The 23,809-nt window shown below is 32.7% G+C and overlaps 1 protein-coding gene across 4 annotated transcripts; it reads right to left on the reverse strand.

The window, feature by feature from the left end:
* Nucleotides 1-6,778: 6,778 nt before the first annotated feature.
* LOC111506840 (uncharacterized) lies at nt 6,779-21,648 on the reverse strand. 4 transcript variants are annotated; one of them, XM_023162052.2, is made up of 6 exons: nt 21,400-21,648; nt 20,645-21,337; nt 18,731-18,790; nt 17,646-17,901; nt 10,135-10,343; nt 6,779-7,082 (listed from the first exon to the last, which is right to left on the reverse strand). In XM_023162052.2, the coding sequence occupies exons 1-6, from the start codon at nt 21,417-21,419 to the stop codon at nt 6,977-6,979; spliced, it is 1,344 nt and encodes a 447-aa protein (XP_023017820.1). In that variant the 5' UTR covers nt 21,420-21,648; the 3' UTR covers nt 6,779-6,976. The 4 variants fall into 4 exon arrangements, with proteins under 4 accessions (XP_023017820.1, XP_023017819.1, XP_023017823.1 ...); XM_023162051.2 differs by having other exon boundaries at nt 18,731-18,793; nt 21,400-21,647; XM_023162055.2 differs by having other exon boundaries at nt 6,779-7,173; nt 18,731-18,793; nt 21,400-21,647.
* Nucleotides 21,649-23,809: the final 2,161 nt, after the last annotated feature.

A 23,809-nucleotide genomic window follows, 5' to 3' on the forward strand; every position in this document is an offset into this window, starting at 1 on the left:
CTATATAAAAATTAATTTCACAATATTGCCTATCTAAATTTATTTTTACAATGTGTACAATGTGTAATCAGTAAATCCAATAATATTATTTTATATTATTATATTTTATTTTTCTTATATATTTATATTTTATTATATATAGCTGAACATTGTTTTATATATGCTATAACATTTAAACATTACATAAGGACATATTGTAAAATAATAGATAAGGCAAGGTTTCCAGTTTAATCTTCCTCTTGAAGATGATCATTTAGTGATCGAAACACGTGTCGAGGTGTTGAAATAACGATTTGGTGTTGAGAAAAAACTCCACTAATATTCATTACTTCACCAAAGGTTCCAAACAGTGCATCATAAGTCCTTCATGGGTCCTCTGGCATTCAGGTGGGCTTGTGTCACCTCCAAGAGACGTATATAATAAGAGGCTGGATCCTGTTTATTATAGTCTTCAGGTTCATTGAGAAAGATCAAATTATATAGTCCTGGTGTTCCTTTGAGCCTTGGAGTTCCTTCGAGCTCCTTCGAGCCTTGGAGTTCCTTCAGTTGTATCAAAATTTCAATCAGAGTAATTGCGGACATCTGTGCCTACAGTTTCTACTTCATAATACCAGTAAAAATGCTTAGAAATGAATCTTTGCGGGATTAACATGCTGAATTGAAAACTCTATCGATTGACTATTTGATTAAGAAATGCTGAACCTTCGGAATTATTGGACTACCAACATCGATCCGCTTTGCAAATTCGTTTACCATGTTTCATCCATTATCGACATGAGGTACCACCTACATTAGCTGCGGTATCATTACATTATGCAATGTATTATGGTCCTATTAGCTAACAAAGAGAATGTTTTTATTGTACTAATGAATGATTCAAAATATTGTTGTTTATAATCATTATTTAAGGTGTGTACACATGTGGGAAATGTATTAATCATGTCTATGATATTAACTCTAACGAGTCGTTCTTCGACACTTTCCATCGATTTAAAACCAACCATTCGATTTCGATTCCGAATACAGTTTAGCTTTGCTAAGTTTTCATTCGTAAAGTATACCGAATATTGAAGAAGAAACGAAATTCTATTATTACGAAAACGATGACAAAACTAAACAAAAAATTGATATTCCTTCTGGATCTTACGAAATTGGTGATACTGAAGCTTTAGTAAGCAAATATATTTTGCCTTGTACCTTTTAGGCAAACCCCCAAGAATTTTTTTATCTTAAACCGAACAATAATACGCTGAAAATCGAAACCCCCCGTCACTCTTCATCAAGACCTTCAAACAGCGTCAACTACAACTGTCAACAGAGAACAAATAGTTTTGGAATCGCTTGGTTATCATGTTGTCCAATCAAGTGTTCAACATTTTCCGAAAACTACAAAACGATGAATCCATATAAAAGGTAGAATTGTGGACCTACTACCCATATGTCAAATCTTTTCGCAACAATGATGTCATTGAAATCAACATTAATCAATCCGAAACCTATGATGCTTTGTACGATAACCTGCTTTTCATCAGCAGAAAAATTGAGAGGATTATAGGCGATGGTCGACTGACTTTCGTAAACAATGCTGGTGCTTTCATATTTCAATCTGCTACCTATGAACAGAATGGTAAAGAATTGGAAGCGGTTCGTGAAGTTGGAATTGGCAGAGACTTTCTCACCTACACTAATGAAGATATCTAGCACTTATCTCAGGATAGAAATATACCAAGAGCCTAGGCATCATTGAAACTGCATCTTTAACGTTCAACATACTCATATCCATTGAAAATTTCTTGAATATTTTCAATGATAATCAGTGTGTTTCCTACGGTAAACACACCATCCGATTAGTACGAGTAGGAGATGATAGCAACTGTTTGAAAATAGACGAGACTTCTGGTACAGTAAGTCAAAGAAGTTGAACTGAACATTGAAAATATCGAACTCAAAGTTAAACAAATCTTTCTCAATGATCAAATTAAATTGCAACTTTTGAAAGCTATTCAAACTCTCACTCCTATGAGTGAGAACGGTATATGTTTTTTGGCATCGGGACGAATTTATTGATGTCGAAATTCTCGATGTTTTGAAACAACACCCTGTATACCTTATGATTTTTCGACAAGCAACAGCTAGGTTAGTTTTGAGTAAGGTTTTGGCTTTCTATGTCTCCATCTTGACACAAAACTGTGGGAATCTTCCTTTTTGTTTCATTATGGAGAAGTAGAAAGCCCAAAAATCAATCTCTCCTAAAAATATACAAAAACTGACTCCAATAAGGGATATGTTGAACTCGTTAGGATGGCTACCTACTTATAAATTATTTTTGTATAAAACTTTCATTTTCCCTCATGAAATAAAAAATGTACCTCCCATTTACAAAAAAAAATACTTTCACTTCTGAGCACCACATTTGGTATGCTTTTCTTGGTACCATCAGCAACAAGAAAAACAACAACGTGTGTTCGCTGAATGGGCTCTGGAATAGTCTGGCAACAGACTATAATTTTCATCGGAAAATGATCTTCAGCGATGAGGCTCATTTTTTGATGAACGATACGTGAACAAAAAAAATGTCGAATTTGGGACAATCCACATGAGCGTCCAATGCATCTCGTGTGGATTTCAGGCTGGTGTTGTTAACGGTCCATATTTCTTTGGGAACGACGTTGACACCAACGACATGTGGTTTCGACAGGACGGCGTTACGTGCCACTCATGATATTCTGCACAAGCCAGAGTCGTGGAAAATTGGACATTTCGGATGCTACAAAAACGCATGGCGGACATTTGAACGATATTATATTCCACACATAATGGCATCAATAGGTATTTCAAACAAATAACGATATCGATGATATCCCTTTGTTTTATTTAAATTTAAAGATAGGAAGCGCTCAATAAAACACACTATATTTGAAAATGGATGATGAAACTTGAACAGTTTTTTTGCTACCAATATATCATTTTGGAAAATCCACACGAGACATTAGAGTCGGTATACACAGACTGAAAGCTATAATCCACGATTCATTCAGTTCAAAATAATCTCACTTCTTTGAATTGAAGGGGTTATATTTTTAGGAGTGATTAATTTTTGGGAAAGAAAGTTTTTGGCTTTCTACTACTCCATCTTGATACAAAAAAAAAGGATGAGGGAATCTTCCAAAGAAAGGAAGGAAGAATAATCAATTTGAAAATAAGTAAATCTATACATTTCCAAAAATTAAAAATTAATATCTCCTAAAAATATAACCCCTTCAATTCAAATAAGATTCCTCTTGCCTGGGATTAAATCAAATAGGTGAATGAATGTCATTACAATGTCATCGATGACATAAGCAGATCAAGCTTATTCCGTGACATTAAAAATCGTAATTCATGAATGAATTATGTGTATTTTCTATAATGTTATCCAATTTGGTACCGAAGAGCCTTAGGGCAAGTGTCTTAAGGCGAAATAAGTGCAATTTGTTACCATTCATTTAAAGTAGAACTCATGTGAATGATATCTGATTTTTATTCCACAACGAATGTTTGAAATACAAACTGAGTAGAGAAAAGTATCTTCTGTTTAGAAGTTCATATAGAAGTATTTGTTTAGAAAGATTTTTTTTTACTTTCGTGTAATTAAATGTTTATATGAAAGTACCTGTTTCAGGAGGACTTTCTTTCAGTTTGCGTCTGAAAGTTACTTCTTTGCATGATCTACACATCCATGTATAGAGTAACTTATTTTCAAATTGATTACTTCCTTCCTTTCTTTGGAAGATCCCCTCATCATTTTTTGTATCAAGATGGAGTAGTAAAAAGCCAAAAACTTTCCCAAAAATCTCACTTCCTTCAATGAATTAGTCCACATGAAAACACACATGCATTTGTACACACTTAACCGAGATATCCACAATTATCTGACTAAATAATTACCATTATCTCCATTACCAATAATAGGTTAACCTCTACAAATAAAAAGCTTAATGGTTCAACTCTCTTCCAGGCTTCATCAACGATGCTCCAATAGACATATTAAAACCAAAATTGAAAACTCACTTACAATGCTCTGCCTATTGTATGTCTGAATTTCAATTTCCTCAATGCTAATTAATATACTCTCTGAATTAACGAATAACCCAATAACAAACTTGTAAGTTTATTTTATGAATTAAGAAATTTAGATATTATTGTTTATGAACGTTTCTTATATTATTTTATTTTGAAATCCAGTATTTATATTTTATTCATAATTACTATTTGATATTGATGATTTGATTGATATTTGATTTGATGATTTGGGGTTCATAGCGTTGGTTGGCTACACCCATCTGAATCACCCAGTAGGAGAGAAAATAATTTTAAAAGATAGTCTTGATCATTATCTGTAGGAAAAGAAATTGAATAGTTGTTAACTCACCCTGCATATTTTTCTCAACTTCTTCTTTCGACTCCAAAAACTCGCCATTTCAATTTTTTTAATAATCCATCTCAAGTCAATATCTTGTGAAAAATTCTTCAAATCAAAAACTCTTAACCATACGTCTATAGCACATGGGCCACTTTTTCTTTAGCAATTATATATTAATGACCATTCATCAATTTTTGAACCTTAGTAAGTTTGTTCATTAAATCATTAGAAAAAAAAATTAAAAAACATGATCCGTTTAAGGAATAATAAATTTGCAGATATCTATTACATGTTGCTTCTTGAGGGTAAAACACTGGAATCCAGGCAGTCGTATGAAGGGCGTTTCCCAAATAGAAATTTCAAATTTCAAATTTCCCTTTTTATAATATCCATAGAACATGCATTTGAAGAAGAATTGTAAAATTCTCCATGACTTTCAATTTATCCCTACCATATGCATGCACTTTTGCCAGATGTCTTCAAAAAATTATGAAAATCTATTATTTGAAATTTTATTCACTCATGAAGCCATTTTTATAGAACAGCCAACAAAAACTTTCACAGTAATCGTTTTTAGCTGAAGAAAACCCATATGCATGCAATTTTGCAATCCTGTCACTAGGAGCAGTTTTCATCAACATGTGGCTGGAATATGGGGTGATTACTTGTTTGAACCCTTTTCTCTTGAGAGGGCATAATTACCGGCAGTGTCTCAAGGAATAATTGACAGCCTTAATGGAAAATATTTCCATTTGTGGGTAGTTTCGATTATTCCCTGTGAGATGATCTTAAAACAATGGTTTTTAGCATACTAATTAATACACACTGAAGAATAGTTGCGAAATCTCATCATGGTTTCTTGTTAAACTATTAGAAACAAAGGCTTTGGCTTTCTACGTGTCCATCTCTTTATATGAAAAAATGTCGGAAACTTCTGATGGTAGTGTTCCAAGTAAGTGAAATTTTATATTGAAACTGTTCCATATATTTTATTGTGTAGCTTTCTTATGAATGATTGTGCTTCAGTTCCATGACAAATGTTTGGAGTACAAACAGAATGGGAAAAGTGATTTTCTAATGTTCAAATAAAAGTTGTTGTTTCGAAAATACCTTTTCTTTTGTGTATTTTAATGCTCATATGAAGGTAGTTGTTTCGAGAGAGCTTTTTCTTCCAATTTGTGCCTGATCTACATATCTTTGTAAAAAGTTTATTTCAAAATTTATTACTTTCTTCCTTCTTTTGGAAGTATCCCACAATTTTTGTAAAAAGAAGCAGAAATAGAAAACAACAACCTTTCTTTACCGAAAACAGTCCGAGCATTTTTCAAAGAGTACGTAAGTGTATAGGAACAAGAAACGAAAACATGCATATTTGTAGCAGGTGGACCTTTTCAACATCAGATACAAATTATTTTGTGCGTTCAGGTCAATATTGTGCTAGTATTACAAAATGCATTTGTAACTTATCACAAAGATTTTTTTCAAACTTTGTTCAAAAGTTAAGTACATATTTCAAAAGGGGTATGAAGTTTTTCCTTAAATTGAACCAAAAAATTACTTTATTATTAGATAGATAACTATTCTAACAGGTGTACACCCAGTTACAGAAAATTTTAAGGAAAATGTTGAATATAAAAATTTTGAATATAAAAGTATAAGAAAAAGCTATAAAAGATTCTACATGGCATACAGTCCTTAATGAAGTTTGAGTTTCTTTACTTGAATTAATATTCAAGTTTCTTATTAATATGCTAATGCATATTAATAAGAAACATGTATAAGTTGTTTATTAGAGAAATGAGCAAATCCATGAACATTTCACCAGAAATAACTCTCAACTACATCAACCTTATAGTAGATTCACAGTATCAAAGAATCACCCCATGTGCATTGGGTTAAGCTATATAATAAGCTTAGTGAGGACATTAAATCCTCAAATATCAATATCTTTAAAAGGCTACTCGGGATTTTTCTATTGCAAAAAGCATACTACTCTGTGGATGAGTTTCTACTCGAATTTTAATTTGATTGTAGCTTAGAAACTTTTTTATGTATGTTGTATGTTTTATATTGATTTTTTTATCTTTTTTATGTTTGTTTGACCTGTTGAATCAGCCAGTATTTCATGATGATGTTATGTTTTTTCTTGTCAGTGATTGTGAAGGAAAACTGCTTCAATAAATGTTTGATTGATTGATTGATTAATGGAGTTGAATTGTTCCTGTGAGTTATGTTCTACTTTTGATGCAGAAATCAAAAGTGAATGCAATTTGATAAAAGAATAAGTTGATTTTCCACCACTACTTGAAGTGGTTTAGGGTTTTCATTTGTTTCCTACTCACATTCATACACAGATAAGAATATAAGAAACAAATGTTGGATAGTGATAAATAATTTATTATTTATTTATTATAGTAAATTGTTTATTAGTCTAAAATATACATGATTTCTTAAATGTTTTCAAGAATAACTCACAAACAATATCAAATAAAAAAGAAACCGCACCAATATTGTACCAATATTTAAACGGTTTAAATAAATACAAGACAAAATGATTAATCTGAAAAAAAGCAATTACTTTCGATGAAACAAAACTTTGTGAATGGTACCGATATCTGGTACCAACTTATTAGTAGGCGGACACGGTGATACAGCTGGCAATTTCCTAGATGTGAAATTTCTGAAAACAAAAAATAAAACGATTGTAAGACAACTTACATAGTTTTCTATTTGTTTGTTTTCAATGCAGTCCAATACGATTTTGCATAAACCTAAAACAAAATAGTACTTCACCTATACAATTCCAGTTCCTTAACTGTTTCTATAAAGAACAACGAATTTTGCATATCCAAAAGAAAAAATCAGATATTTCAATGATATGGAAATGTGATGGTCAGTGGCAAGAATGTTATCTTAATGATGTTGTAAAAATTGTACTTTTAATTTATTGTATAGGAAACTATCAACACAATAAATTGAAAAGTTAATTAAAAAATTAAATGAGGCAATAGTAAAAGAAGAACAAACCTAAGAATTATTGAAAAGATTCTGCTAGTGTATAATAACGACTTTTCAACAGATATGCTTTCAGTGTTTGTCTAAAATTATGCAGTTGCTTTGAAGACTTCACATATTCAGGAATATTATTATAAATTTTTGGACCAATGTATTTTTGCCCAGAATGAGTAACTTTCATTTTCACAATTGGTACAGGAAACTGGTTTTTGATTCTCGTATTGTGATGGTGAATACTCTTATTGAATGTAAAATTTGACTTATTTTTAAACACATATACAAACATTTAAATATATAGACTAATGTAAGAGTTAAAAATATTATATTTTTTAAATTACTGTCTACTAGAATCTCTTTGGGAAATATTTGCTATGCATTGTACAATGTGCTTTTGTGCAATGAATACATTTTGTGCTGAAGTTGACCCTCCCCAAAAACAAACACCTTAGCTAATACTAGAGTCCACATGAGCATAGTAAATTCTATTATTTTATTTTATTAATTATTTTAAATTAATGAAAAGAAACTTCAGGCAATTAAGTTTAGACATTAGATGTTGGCAATGACTATTCTATTCATTCAAATAAGTACCTGAAGACTTAACACCACTACAATCACTTTTTAAAGACATTGAATTTACATTGAACTGAAGATTTTCAATTTTTTTCTGGTGACTGAATGCGAATAACCTGTGTTTTATCTGTGTTGAAAAATAAATCGTGCCCATTAAAAAACTGGATACTTGAATTAATGCTCTTGAACACTCATTTCATAAAATTGTAGTACTAGGAGCAGAAAAAATAAATGAAAAATCATCAGCATAGGCTGTGTAACTAATGTCTTCAATAATAGAGTTTACATAGATAATGAACAAAACAGGACCTGTGGTACCACAGGTGTGTACACCCATTGTTATATTTTCACGTTCAACGTTAAATTTGAAGGTCATTTGCAATGACACAAATTGATCCCATTTCTGGAGAAATTAATTTATCAAACTGAGTGAAACAGCCCTTAAATATTCCAATTTTGAAGCCAGTTTTTCATGATTGACACAGTCAAATGCACGACTCCAAGACACATGAGTCGGACAGTCACCTGCATCAATATGTGTGAATATTTGATTTGTTAATGAAATCTCAGAATGTTTGAATGAGGTATCAAATATAAACAAGTGGTTATGTGACAACGGCCTCAAGTTAAATGTTAATAAAACAAAATGCACGTTGATAGGTAGCAAATATCGTTTAAAACAACTGCAAGAGTATAGAAAAAATATATTTCCCCTTGAAATCAAATATTTTTTAGATCAATTATTCCCACCCCAATCATTGATTTTTTCTTGCTCATAAATATAGTCTTTATCAATACATGTTTCACTACATGGTAGTTTTCTCAGTTGAACTGAGTGTGAATAGTGTCAATGATGTTCCCCAAGTAATGGGTCAGCGTATTCAGTTACTTATTACCTTTGAATGTTGTATAAACTACCTATCTTTGAACCTAGTTGAGGAAGTTGAAGATCTCGGTATTATGTTTAATGACACTAACTAACATTGAAAACTCATATTAATAGTATTATATTCAAATCACTATATCTCTAAGGCTATGTATCTAGGACCAGTAAAGACTTCTCTTTTAATAGAATGATAATTTTTTGGAGAAGAAAGTTTTTGGCTTTCTGCTCTCCATCTTGATACAAAAAAATGTGTAAATCTTCCAGTTTGTGTCTGAAAGTTACTTCTTTGCATGATCTACACATCTATGTATAGAGTTACTTCTTTAAAAATTGATTGCTTTCTTCCTTTCTTTGGAAGATTCCCACTTTTTTTGTATCAAGATGGAGTAGTAGAAAGCCAAAAACTTTCTTCCCCAAAAAATTAGTCACTCCTAAAAATATACCCCTTTCAATTCAAAAATGAGAATTTTGTATTGTGCACTAGTAAGATTGAACTCAGAATGTGCCTCTTTTATTATTTGTTCTATTAGGAAGAGTCCAGAAAAAATCTGCTGCTGCTTACAAAATGGGTTTTCAAGTGGGGCATTACAACTACAGTGACATCTGTTCATTCCCCCATTTGACAACTTTGGAAAAGCGAATCCAGATAAACTTACTGTTTTTATTCAAGTTGTTTTTATTCAGGTCACTATTATTGTCCAGAACATCTGAACATTTTAGAGACAAATGAAAACAAATACTACCTTTCAAAAAAGTATGGATTCATCAGTCCAATGTCACGGAATTTAAGGCAGGCTAATGAGTCAGGATTATTTTTTTACAAGCTCCTTGGAGGCATTCAGAAGATCCGAAATTAAGTATGTTTTCACCGTTTAGTTCTCTAACATTTCCATCGATATTTTATTTTAAAATATTGTTAGGACAATTGTTTTACATTGTTTCTGTGCTGAATGGTTTTTTATACTAATAACGCTTGTGCATTCTTTAATCGTCCCTTCTATAAAGTTGTACGTATGTAACTGAAAATTATAATGGGAATGTTCAGAATTGACCTTTAAATATAAATATGTGTTCAATAATTAGAAATTAGACCTAACCCTAATAACATAGTTTAAATAAAAGTTCAGGTGTCAATTGACATTGTGTCTTATTGCTAAAAAAAGATTAAGTTTTACAACATTTATTAGAAAATATTCTCAAACATATACATATACCAAAGTTATTGATATGAAAAGCATCATTTTAGGAATGTACTTACGATTCTGATTTCGTAATAGGAGGAGCGGTGGGATAATTCAGAGGTCTTTTGTTAACTAGAAGACATTTCATAGGCTGTCCATCAAGCTGCCGATTGTGATAAGTATCAACCGCTTTCTGGGCATCTTTCAGATTCTTATAAATTACTTCTGCTACTCCAGGACGAACCAGTTTAGCTGCTAGAAGTTGTCCTATGTCTTCGAATAGTTCCTGTAATGGAAAAATAAATGAATTAGTTATGTTGTTTATTTATTCATTTAGACATAGTACATGCCATTAATAGGCCCAATCACATGAGTATGTAACAAAGTAAAAATAACAATATTTGGGAAAGTTTTTGGCTTTCTACCTCTCAATAAAAAATATAGGGAACTTCCCAAGCTAGGAAGAAAGCAATCAAGTCCAAAATAAACTCTCAATATATATATTTATTGTTTTGAAAAATAAAAAAACCTTGTTGACAAACAGTTTTGTAACTCAACTTTGTGTTACAATATATGAAAAAATAAAAATATTTGGAGACTGAAGCCTAAACAACAAATAAACATCTCAAAAACTTATTATACCGCAACTGTATGTTACAATGTAAATAAAATGAAGTTAAAAATATCGAGGACGAAAAGAGAAAGCATTATAAATAAGTATAAATAATCTATTAAGGTGTGGGAACGTAAACTTTGTCAACAACTAATAAATAAGTTAAAAACACCTGATGGTTGGAAAAAGTATAAGAGTGCGGGTAAAGACTGGCTAAGGGGATTTTTACATCGTAACAACAACTTGAGCATTAGAACACCTGAAGCTTGTAATCTATCGAGATTAACCTCATTTAATAAACACAATATTCACATGTTTTTTAATAATTTGAAAAAAGTCTACTAAAGGCTACCACAGATATCAGATGGTTCTCGAATATACAATTTTGACGAAACAGGACTGACAACAGTGCAGAAACCTAAAAAAGTTGTTGCCAAGAAAGGAGTTAAACAATTAAATAAATGTACTAGTGCTGTACGAGGGCAACTAATAACTGGTGTTGTATTTATTTCAGGAGTAGGTACGTTTATTCCTCCTGTGCTCGTATTCCCAAGAAAAAATTTTAAACAACACATGCTCACAGAAGCTCCAGCAGGTACACTTGGACTTGCTAGTCTATCTGGATGGATGACAACAGAGTTGTTTCCTGAAGTTTTAAATCACTTTATAAAATATACCAGCAGCAGCAAAGAAAATCCAACCTTCGTTATATGCGATAACCACAAATTGCACATAAGCATAACAGCGTTAAATATAGCCAAGGAGAATGGAGTAACACTTCTCACTATACCTCCCCACACTGGTGATAAGACCCAACCATTAGATGTGTCTATTTACGGACCTCTAAAAGCGTACTATAATGAAACTGTCTATAACTGGCTCCTTGCCCATCCTGGCATTCCCCTAACAATTCATCAAGTAGCTGAATGTTTCGGTAAAGCACTACCAAATGCAATAACTCCATCTAACATAATTGCAGGGTTCAAAAAGTCTGTAATTTTCCCGCTTAACAAAGACGTTTTTACGGATTCAGACTTTTTAACTTCCTCCGTTACAGATCATTCTCAATCACCTTCATTTCACGTAGACGTATTGCGTCCTTCTACACATTTAGATGTTCCAGAACCTGCATCAATATCCGAAGAACCCATCTCCACTAATGTTCCTACCACATCTACAGAAACAGTTGCAAATATGCCTCAAGAAGAAAATATTTTCATTTCTCCTAAAGCATTCAGAGGGTATCCTAAGGCATTACGAGGAAAAAGTGCGATTATGACAGATACACCTCAAAAAATGCTTATTCCATTCGGTAGAATGGAAATACCATTCTGATGGGACATTTTCACAAATAAATGTTCATAAGTCCGAAACTTGACTAGTTAGGTATAGGTATGATATACATAGAAAGAAAGCAAATTTCAGCAGCTTTCCGAATTTTCAATAATATACAGGGTGTTCCATTTAAAATAATCAAATTTCAGCCACTTTTTCAAGCAAACGAAAAAACTGTATTTTTTTACCACCCTGTATTGAAGTAACGGAGATTAGGCTGACATGTGGGAAGTGTCCAAGTATCACCTAACTCCAAACCAAATTTCGATATCATAGTACTTCTTAACTAAAAGATATCGGCATTTTTAGAAGTCATGATTTTTGAAGAAAAAAATTGAAATTAATTTTTATTTTGAAAACGGTAACAGATAGGTATAGGGAAATATCAAGAAAAGTTGTCGGGCAATTGTTGGAGATTCCAAAAATAATATTATATACAGAGTGTTCCATTTGAAAAATCAAAGTTGCTACTGCTTTCTAATAGAAGCGGCAACACCGCATTGTCGAAAATATTTTAGTTGGCTAGAGAATGTCCGAATATGCCCTCCATTAAATTTTCAAAGTGATCCGTTGTCTGTTTCACTAGAAACGTCTAATGTGCCATCCACCGTGAATCAGCCTGTATACTATGAACAGAATGCTAAGAACTCGTCCATTGAATAAAAGGCATTTGAACATAAAAGATCAAACAATTTTGATTTAAATAATTTAAAGCTCTCAATTTCACCCATTAGTGTGACTGTGTGATTATAGCAAATAATTCCCTGATACATATATGAATTCTGTCCCAGTGATAAGCCGTTTTTTACCTCAATCTTTGTTCTCAAACGAACAAAGATTTCTCTACAGCTCTCTCGAGGGTTGGCTCTCACCATACATCTTAAAATTCTTTTCTGTATTATAAACACCTTTTGAATATGAGCAGAATTGCCCCAAACAATAAGACCATAACTCAGTGTGGACTGAACAAGGCCATAATAAGCTAGCTTAAGAGTTTCCAGAGATACTGTTCCTTGTAGTTGTCGAATAACAAAGCAAACACTGCTTAGTTTGGATACAATATGATCTGTATGAACATTCCATGTGAGCTTCTGATCTATGTATAATATTATTTTGTATCAGATGGAGTAGTAGAAAGCCAAAAACTTTCTTTCCCAAAAAATTAATCACTCCTAAAAATACCCCTTCAATTCAAATAAGATTCCTCTTGGCTGGGATTAAATCAAATAGGTGAATGAATGTCATTACGATGTCATCGATGACATAAGCAGATCAAGCTTATTCCGTGACATTCAAAATCGTAATTCATGAATGAAGTGTGTGTATTTTCTATAATGTTATCCAATTTGGTACTGAAGAGCCTTAGGGCAAGTGTCTTAAGGCGAAACATCGATGTATATCAGTGAGGGTGACAGTGTTCTATGTGAGTACAATTTATTACCATTTATTCAAAGTAGAACTCATGTGAATGATATCTGATTCTTATTCCACAACAAATGTTTGAAATACAAACTGAGTAGAGAAAAGTATCTTCTGTATAATTCAGTGTTCATATAGAAGTATTTGTTTCGAAAGAATTATTTTCTTTCGTGTAATTCATTGTTTATATGAAAGTAGCTGTTTCAGGAGGACTTTCTTTCAGTTTGTGTCTGAAAGTTACTTCTTTGCATGATCTACACATTCATGTATAGAGTTTCAAATTGAATACTTCCTTCCTTTCTTTGGAAGATTCTCTTATCCCTTTTTTTTTGTATCTGATGGAGTAGTAAAAAGCCAAAAACTTTCTTTCCCAAAAAGTTAATCACTCCTAAAAATACCCCTTCAATTCAAATAAGATTCCTCTTGGCTGGGATTAAATCAAATAGGTGAATGAATGTCATTACGATGTCATCGATGACATAAGCAGATCAAGCTTATTCCGTGACATTCAAAATCGTAATTCATGAATGAAGTGTGTGTATTTTCTATAATGTTATCCAATTTGGTACTGAAGAGCCTTAGGGCAAGTGTCTTAAGGCGAAACATCGGTGTATACCAGTGAGGGTGACAGTGTTCTATGTGAGTACAATTTATTACCATTTATTCAAAGTAGAACTCATGTGAATGATATCTGATTCTTATTCCACAACAAATGTTTGAAATACAAACTGAGTAGAGAAAAGTATCTTCTGTATAATTCAGTGTTCATATAGAAGTATTTGTTTCGAAAGAATTATTTTCTTTCGGGTAATTCAATGTTTATATGAAAGTAGCTGTTTCAGGAGGACTTTCTTTCAGTTTGTGTCTGAAAGTTACTTCTTTGCATGATCTTCATATTCATGTATAGAGTTTCAAATTAATTACTTCCTTCCTTTCTTTGGAAGACTCTCTCATCACTTTTTTTTGTATCAGATGGAGTAGTAGAAAGCCAAAAACTTTCTTTCCCAAAAAAAAAAAAGAATATTTTGTTCTATAAAATTGCTTAACCATGTATTGTAACTGCTTTCGAGGACTTTCGCGAATTGAGATTGTATACTAACGTTTCTATAACTTCCGACGTCATTTCTAGATCCCTTACCCTTAAATATTGGCACAGACTTTGAGGTTTTCAGAACTTCGGGATATTTTCCTTTTTCATAGGATTTATTAATTATGAAAGATACTGCATTACATATTATATCACTGACAAATTTAAGAGTAACCCCAGAAATATCCTCAATTCCTGCAGAAGGTTTCTCAGTTGTTTTTTTTATAATGTCTTCGATTTCAGGTGGACTTGTCGGATACAGAAACATTGTGTTATAAGAAAAGGGGGAGAATTTATGGTTGTTCAGATCTGGTTTTGTATTTACCACATTCATGAAAAACTCATTGAAGTAATTACCTATTTTGAATTTATCATTTTCAAGTTTATCTTCTATATTTATTTGCAATGGTGTAACAGATATTGTGTTGTCTTTTGCTTCATTAATTATTTGCCAGCTTTCTTTAGATATATTACTGGTCTCAACAAGTCTTGCATCATTATATTCCAATTTAGCTTGCCGTACCTTATGTCTATGAATAACTTTTAAATTTCTGTACCGTTCTCGAATAACATCAATATTAGTAATTTTTGCAACTTTAGCCATTTCACATAAAGTTTGATGGAGCTCTTTTATTTCTGAAGTAAACCAAGGCTTCTTACGGTTTTTAAGGAATTTATGTTTTAGAGGAAAAGCCATTTGGAAATTATATTCGTAAGTGGCATGGAAGTTATTGAAAGCTTCATCAACCGTACTAGAGTTATAAGTATCGTACCACTCATCTGACAATAACAGATTTCTAAATGTTATCATATTAGCACCTGAGTAATCACGTGAGAATATTGTTTTTTTTATATTCTCCTTATTCACTGGTATTGAGAATGTACATGTTTGAAATGTGTGATCTGACAAATGTGTGTCTACAATATCGACTGAATTTATTGTAATGTTCGAGAATATGACATCGATACTTATTGATGTTGTTCTTGTGATACGTGTCGGTTTATTAATGCAATTTTTCATGTCAAACTTTTGAAATAAATTCACTATTTTTTTCACATCCTTACCGTCAGTTAAAAAATTAACATTTATATCACCACATACAATATAATAATTTTTTTCATATATATGACACATCAGTTCATACATTTCATCAACAAAAATGTCAATATTACTATCTGGTGTTCTGTAGGCTACAACTATGTATAACTTAGTTTTTTCACTTTGGTTCTCTATTGTAGTTATAGTTATTTCAAAGTGTTTTTCAACACATTTTTCATACTTAAAAGGTTTTGCATGGTACTTAGTTTTGGCTACAATACAGACTCCTCCATGATTTTGATCTTTTCGACAGTAAAAATTTACTTGATTGTAGTCAGTAAATGTAAGACTCTTCATTTCAGATAACGCTAACCAGTGCTCACTAAAGCAAGCAATATATATGTTATGTGCATCAATAAGAACCTCCAACTGATATTTTTTTTCCGATATACCTTGGATATTGAAGTTCAGGAGAGTGATAATATTCTGAGAAACTTTCTTATTGTTTGATATGAAAGGTTCTCCTTTTTTGACTTCTATTCCTTGATGGTTGATGATTTCACTTGGTCTAAAAAAGAGCTTGGTCTTTTTTCATCTTCCGTTCCAATAACATTTCTTGTCTGATACTTTTCGTGGTACTTACTAAAATTAAACCTTCTAAAATTCACTCCTTTTGGCCAGAATGTTGGTTTATAGAAAAGATCTTTGAACTTAAAGTCTCCAGCTACCAAGAAAGTTTTCAGTCTTCTTTCTTCTTTCAAATCCTTGACAATGAACTCCCCTCGGGTTCCTTGGTTTTTTTGCCCAGAAATGTCAATATATCAGACTCATTTACGTTTTGCGATATTTCATAAAGGTACTCTCTGCTTTCCTCCTTGAAATTTCTCTTCTTCTTCTGACTGTCCCACATTTCTCCTAAAAAATCGTTTTTTCCTTTGTATGTGCCACTCTCCTTCTCCATTATCTTTTGGTTCCGTTATCTGTTCATTAGTCGAGTTTATATATTCCTTGTTTTCGGCGGTGGCCTCCCCATTTAGTATGTCTTGAGCTCCCTCTTCTACAGTTATGTTCTTTGGTATTGTGTTAACATTCCTCGTTCTATTTAATCTTTCACCATTATTTCTTATATTCCCAACTTGTTTCGTTTCATTGTTATTCTTTGCTGGGTTTGGGATTTCATTCCTTTTACCATTATTCTCTGTTTGATTAGCAGCGACTTTTCCCTCAATGCCATATGTTATTAGGAGAGGAGACAGGTTAATTGTGGGAGTTCCAGATCTATGTTTGGCTAACACAGAACTAACTTCTTTGTTGGCCAACAAGTGTATCAGTTGAATATTTGTTTCTTTGAGAATATTTACTTGATTCTTTATTTCGTTAAGTTCAGTGATTATTTCAGATTCATCAGATTCATAGAATGCAGAGGATTCCCGGTTAATAACTTCTCTTAAGATATTTTTAAGATCTTGTAGATCAAATTTATTGTCTGTGGGAGTTGTAGTTCTGCAATCTGCAGAGAGGAAGATTAGTAACTTTCTCCCTTTCATTACAGCTGCTCTATATTCTGTTGTAGAGAGTCGGGCACATGATTGACATAATTTACAGTTACATCTGTCACAGATAGCCAACTGTTCATCCTTTGTTTCTTGAAAACTGCATTTAAAACAGTTCATTGTTGCTAAACTTGATGTTCCTTACATTAGTTGCAGTAGACACTACCAAATGCTGAATAATTGTTTTTGGTTTTTATACACACCTCTTATCATAAAATGGTTTTTAAGGATATCTTCAAGCAAGTCTCTTCACATTTTATGCACTTTACTTTATTTACAACTTTTTTCAGACAATGTTTGCAAGTAGAGTCACTGTTTTCTTTAGCGTGTTGTGGCACTGAACTAACATCGCCCGCCATGTTGCATAATTTAAGGAGACATGAAGCTACCAACATGTGAATAGATCACTTCAAACAAAATGATATCATTACATTTTGAAGAAACTGATACAATGTCTATGTGCCAACATTTTTTCAAACGGGGTAGATATTTTACAAATATAAAAAGAAATTTCAGACAAAAAATAAAGTTTTTCAACATACCTTTATGTCATCTTGAGTAACACTTTGTTGCAAATTTGACACAACAATCCTGTGTCCTGCAGGAACAACTACTTTTGTTTGTGAGAAGATACCGTGAGACTCAGGAGAGCTTGGTGAGTTATCTAACCTAGAATGTACATTCGATACCCGGGAAGTCCCTTGAAGATTCATTGTAGACCTTACAGGGGCCAATGGCATTTCTTCTTCTTCTATTTCGTCCAGATCTACGTATCCAGATGGTACTAACCGTTGAGTTCTGAAATAGTTATTAGTCATCAAATATACCATGTTTTGGAGAGAATATGGTTAGATAAAAGTTAATAGTATTTTGTGCATATTTTTGAAGTATATTTCTTAAGGTTATCTTCTTAAGAGGTGCTTTCAGGTGCTTGCCTTAATTAAAAATAATGCAAAATTTCAGCAAAATAATACTGAATATTAACTAAAAGAATTAGATTATTGATAGCACTGAAGGACCATGAACCTATTAAATCTATTATATTATTACCAATTATATCTGTGAGGGATTTATAAAGATTGCAAATTTATTATGGTTCTGCAAATTTATTATGGTTCTGCAAATTTATTATCAAAACTGCAGTAACGTTAATTAATAGAAGTGGTATAAAAACGTAGGAAGTTTCATTTCTCACTTTTCCTGAAGATCTACATCATAGTAACATCAACATCCATCAATTAATTAATATATTTTGGAGTAGGAAAGGCTTAGTTACAATGAAAAATAATTGAAACACAATGATAACGCTACGAATTTGGTCAACTGAGATTGGTGAGTTATGGATAATGTTGGCTATTTATTCAAAAGAAATGGTCACATTCTGGAAAAAAATAACTTTTCCACAATTTAAAATAATCTCTATCTCCTACCGTTTATGATATCCTCATGCATAGACTCGAATTTAAATAACCATGAATATGTTCTAATACAAGATGCAACACGAGTGTGAGTTCTGTAGATATAAAAATAGTCAAGGATAATATTATATTAGTTCAGCAAACAGCAATTGTAATAATAGTGTCGATTCACTGCATCCAAAAGTGAATAAAAGGCAAGTGACAATTACCTTGTAAGATTCTGTGAGCGCAATGGAGCCTTGTTGTAAATTCCAGTCATTTTTTGAAAACTACTGAAAATAGAATAGGATGATTAAGCCACTCATTCAATTATTCAAATATTTTAAAAAATAACTTCATAACATAACTATATAAAAAAAATAGTCAAATATTAAAAATTCAAACTTATGGTTGGTTTTCAGACCCCTCTGATTTATTTCATTAATAATAAAAATATAAATGTGTCGTTCATATATAGTGTTGTTTATTCGAGAAAAAACTGAGTGACTCTATTAATAGATTTAGGGAGTTTCCTTTCACAACTTTCCTAACATGATCTTTTAAATTTACAAAAATGACAATTGGCAAACTTCTACTTTAAACTTCCTCATACAAAGAAAAACTTCAGGTCAAAAAAAAATTGGTTGAAAATCTCAAAACACTTTTATAACAAATCCTCAAAGTAATAGTACTCCCTTAGAGCGCCCGTACACGAGCTATATTTGAGGTCGGATCGAACACACAATTGCAGTCGCGTTCCAGTGAAGTCAAACCGCCCATAAGAAATACTGTACTACAAGTACAAGGGCGTTCACAAAAGTCAAAACGGGCTTCTGCAGTCAACTTGTTGCTGATCTCCGCCGAGATGTCATAGCGACATCCGCCGAACACTAACCACAAACTTGCAGTCGTACCCAACCACGTACACAGTCGTGTTTTTCGTGTTGCCGGAGTTTACTGGTTGTTGCTTGTATGTTATTTCATTGTAATTTCAGTTTTTTGCTTAATGAAGTTGTCATTTTTTCAGCTAATCTTTTTAATTTCTTTACACATTCTTTCAGGAATTTCAAATCAATTTATATCATATTAGACAACTGATGAAATGCACCACGAAACATTGTCAACCACCTTCAAACAAAATATAAAAATTTCCTTCCTGTAGTAGTACTCTTTCTTCGAAATCTGTAATGAAACTGGCACTAAACTCTGACACCACAAAATATAGATGTCATTTGCCCCAACTGCAAGTGCGGTTTATATGACCGCAAGTCGACCACAAAAATGTGGTTGGGTCAACCGCGAAGTGCAGTCAACGTGGCCACAATGTTGTGGTTGCCTCAACTGGTCCGTGTGCGGCCGGACTTAGTATTTTTGATATTGATACAGAGAATTGAATCAATCAGTGTCAAGTGGCCATGCTGTATGCAAACCTACCAACATACAGGTGGGTGCCAAAAAATAGTGAAAAGGAAAGTATCAAATGATAAAATACGGAAAACTGAAACATCAAAATCCGAAACAATAAAAATGGAAAAAATATCAAAAATCAGGACAGTAATGAATTGACCTGAATGTTATAGCCTTAATCAAAACAAGCACAAACACGTTATATGACTGATTAAATCATCCTTTGTGATTTGGATTGAAATTGATTCATATACAGACATGGCTGATGCTTTAGTTGACAGTTCCGCTGAACATTCCCTGTGACAATGGATGATATGACATCTGCCAGATTGAAAGCTTTGGGTTAGTTGTTTACAAATAGTAAAAAGGTTCAAATCTTGAGTCCGTAGTATATTTCGTCTTATTATGATACTACTACTTGTGATGCACTGTTTGGAACCTTTGGAGTAGTAATGAATATTACCTAGAGTTTTTACCCAATACCAAACCGTTATTTTAACACCTCGGGTGTTTCGATCATCAAGTGATCATCTTTAAGAGGAAGATTAATCTTGATTGAAACACATGTCGAGGTTTTGGTATCTTCATGGTAGTTGTATTTGAAAAAAAGACCTCACTAAAATGCAATACACTTTTTGATTACTGTCCTCGTTATCATTATTTAAAATTGGTCAATGTCATAAATCATTTGTGATCAAGAATATTTCAACTAGGTACTTGCTAACGTTTACACTTACTTGTGGGAAGCATATGTGGGCCAGCCATTACTTAATTCTTCTCTCAAGGCTTCTCTCATAGCTTGTCTCGTGACTTCCAATGAGTTTATCATTTGAGAGGCCGTACCTCTCCCACCTGGTTTTGTCCACCTGTACAAAGCAGGATCATACAGTGGAATCGGTTCTAACCTTTCGGCATTGTAATCCATATCATTCAGAATAGTCTTTCGAATGCTTACGGGTGGACGCAAAATTTCCTGAGTATTAACTGCAGCATTTCGTTTAGAGGCAGATTTCCTAGGAGGCAACCTAGAGTTGGGTATTAAGCCTAGCTGCTTCTGAATGGCAACGTTTATGTCAGACTTTGGCTTAGCCTTATTTGTGACCAAACTGATTTTTCCATGGCGATCTGTTTTCCTTAAAATGTTGGTTCCTATCACCTTCACACTGGCACTTGTTGAGGGTAATAGTGTACGTCCATCCCTCATTTTGTTTATTTTGTTTCTGGCATCCTGAGTTTTAGCCATTTTGGAGAGAACATCTCTTGCATCTACTACAGTCTTCCTCTTTGTCTGAATTATTTTCGTGCGAGCGTCTTGGACCTTAGGAGTGTTTGGCCTTGAGTTTGTTTTCTTGGCGTTTCTTTTGATTATGCGATTTTCAGTTATTCTCACATTCTGAGGTTTCTGTGACCTGAATTTCCTATTCTTTGATCTAAAATTTGAGTTGTGAAATATTAATACCAGTTCTTCAGATCAAAATATTAAAAAACTTACCCTGTATGATGCTTAGCCATTATAATTCCAGAAACTGAGAAAGAGTAATTCTCTACCAAATACTGCTGTGAAACTTTTATAAAGGCAGTCACAAAAATAAATATATGATATGTAATACAGATGACAATTCTACTTTACACATCCAAACTTCGAAGGTATCTCGAAACTAAACTTGAGAGACAATCAGTCATACTTATATAAAATATTTATAACGCAGGTAACTCCAACTTAACAGACAGATGACATTAAATTGGTAATCAGGAACAGTGCTACCAACAACATTGCGATAAACATTGCTGAACTCAACAGAATATTTCTGATGGACTGCTTCTGGCAATATAAACTGGCTAACTTTCAGAATATACCAATATATGAGTTCATTGGATCAACTACCGATGAAGAATCGTTTTCTTTCATAATAATGGCTACACATCCAATGTGAACTGCCAAATTGTTATAAATTCTAAACTAAACAGTAAAAGTTACAATGTACTAACTACAAATAAAATCTCAAAATATTTTCGTGAATTGACTTTTTTACATTTATCAATAAACTGGATTGCCAATTATGCAACACTCCCCTTTTATGATGAGTGAAATATTGTCCATATTCACGTACACATTGTACTGTTTCGGATAGTTTCAGGCGTTTCTTGATTGGCAACACATGTACGGTGGCAACACTATTATTTGACAAATTAAGTTATATTTCAAAAATAACCAGATATATTATGGTTTGTGGATATAAGGCCACATTTTATAGGTTCGTTTTAAACTACGATTCAAGTTTTTCAATTTTATTGTCATCAATTCGATTTAACAAGATACTTAGATTTACGTACATATTCATTTAATATCCATAGGGTTCTCCTAAGAACTCGAGGCACATGTTTTATGCATCCTTTGAAGTATTTCAGGATTTTCATTAGGTAATTAAAATGAATTATACATATTAATGTACTGAAAATATACAGTCTATCTTCAAGTAAAATTCTTGTAGGAATTGATAAAAAATCAAGTAATACATATCTTTGTTTTCTTTGGGATTATTTTCTAATTTTTTTGTTTCACCATTCTAATTTTTGTTTTATTTTCTCATCTTACATTTCAATTTTCGAAGCAATTGATGTGGCAAGGATCCATATCTTTATTCACATTTATATTACAACGAACAGGTTTCATATAAACTTACATATACACGCCCCGAAACGCCAATAAATTTTTATTGTTGTTTTTATTTTATTTTTATCGTTGTTTTAATAAAATTTCAATTTATTTTTTTATAACACGTACAAACATATAAGCCTCTCTCTCTCTCTCTAGGTTCTCTTGGCTATTGCTTCCGTGCGGCGCATTTAGCCAGCTCTATTCGGGGGGTTACAGCGTTGTCTGATCGGTGATCATGCTGTAATCCATATTGTTTCTTGGTATATATTCGTTCTTCGGAGACTTCTAGTTCTTCTGTGTATCTGCGTGTGCTAAGGATAAGTGGGCTTAAAAACAGATAGTACTAACAATAGGAATGATTATAGTTGTAACTGGGATGGAAATGAATGAAACTGAAATGAATTAAGGAACATCATAGTTTGAGTTTGTTGTGGTCTATAAATTGTGTTATTATTTTTAATATAGGAAGATTTAAACCATGTAAAATTGTTGTGATACTCATGGGGGCAGCAACGCCTTTGAGGATGAGATCATTATACAAGTCTCTGTTCGGGATCTTATTGATTGGACATTTCAGGAATATGTGGTTTAGCGTTTCTACTTCACCACATTCACAGTTAGGGTGATCAACAATCTTCAATCTGAAAAGATGTTCTTTGTGTACACAATGTCCCGTTTTCATCCGTATTATCGTGGTAATATGTCGCCTATCCATATAAGGGTACTCAAGATACCAGGTGTTTTTAGGGTACTCTGGATGGATTTGGTAATACGATTTACCTTTGAATTGTACGTCCCTCTTCCAGACCTGATGGAAAGCATCTTTTATTCGTTGTTTGAAGATGGGCAACAGACTGTGTTTATTCAACTTGATATTCAGTGGAACATTAAGAGATGTGCCAACTTTGGCTAGTATATCTGCTTTTTCATTACCATCTATTTTAGAGTGACCGGGGATCCAAACAAATTTGAATGTAACCTCATTTAATGATGCTAAGTATACCATTTGTTTTATTGTCAGACTTATGTAATCGCTGCGAGCTGTAATAGTACTTGTGGAAATTTTTTCCAATGCACTTTTAGAGTCTGAGAGTATAACATTATTGTTCAAATTATTTTCTAAGCACATCATCATTCCTTGATGAATTGCAATGAATTCTGCATCACATATTGGTGTAAGGCTATTGAGTCGTGCGGCAAACGAGATATTCTTTTGCGGTATATGAATCCCTATTCCTACCTT

Source organism: Leptinotarsa decemlineata, unplaced genomic scaffold, assembly GCF_025532065.1.
Source record: "Leptinotarsa decemlineata unplaced genomic scaffold, Ldec_3_MD MMD2_P_RNA_scaffold_12, whole genome shotgun sequence".
Taxonomy (NCBI): domain Eukaryota; kingdom Metazoa; phylum Arthropoda; class Insecta; order Coleoptera; family Chrysomelidae; genus Leptinotarsa; species Leptinotarsa decemlineata.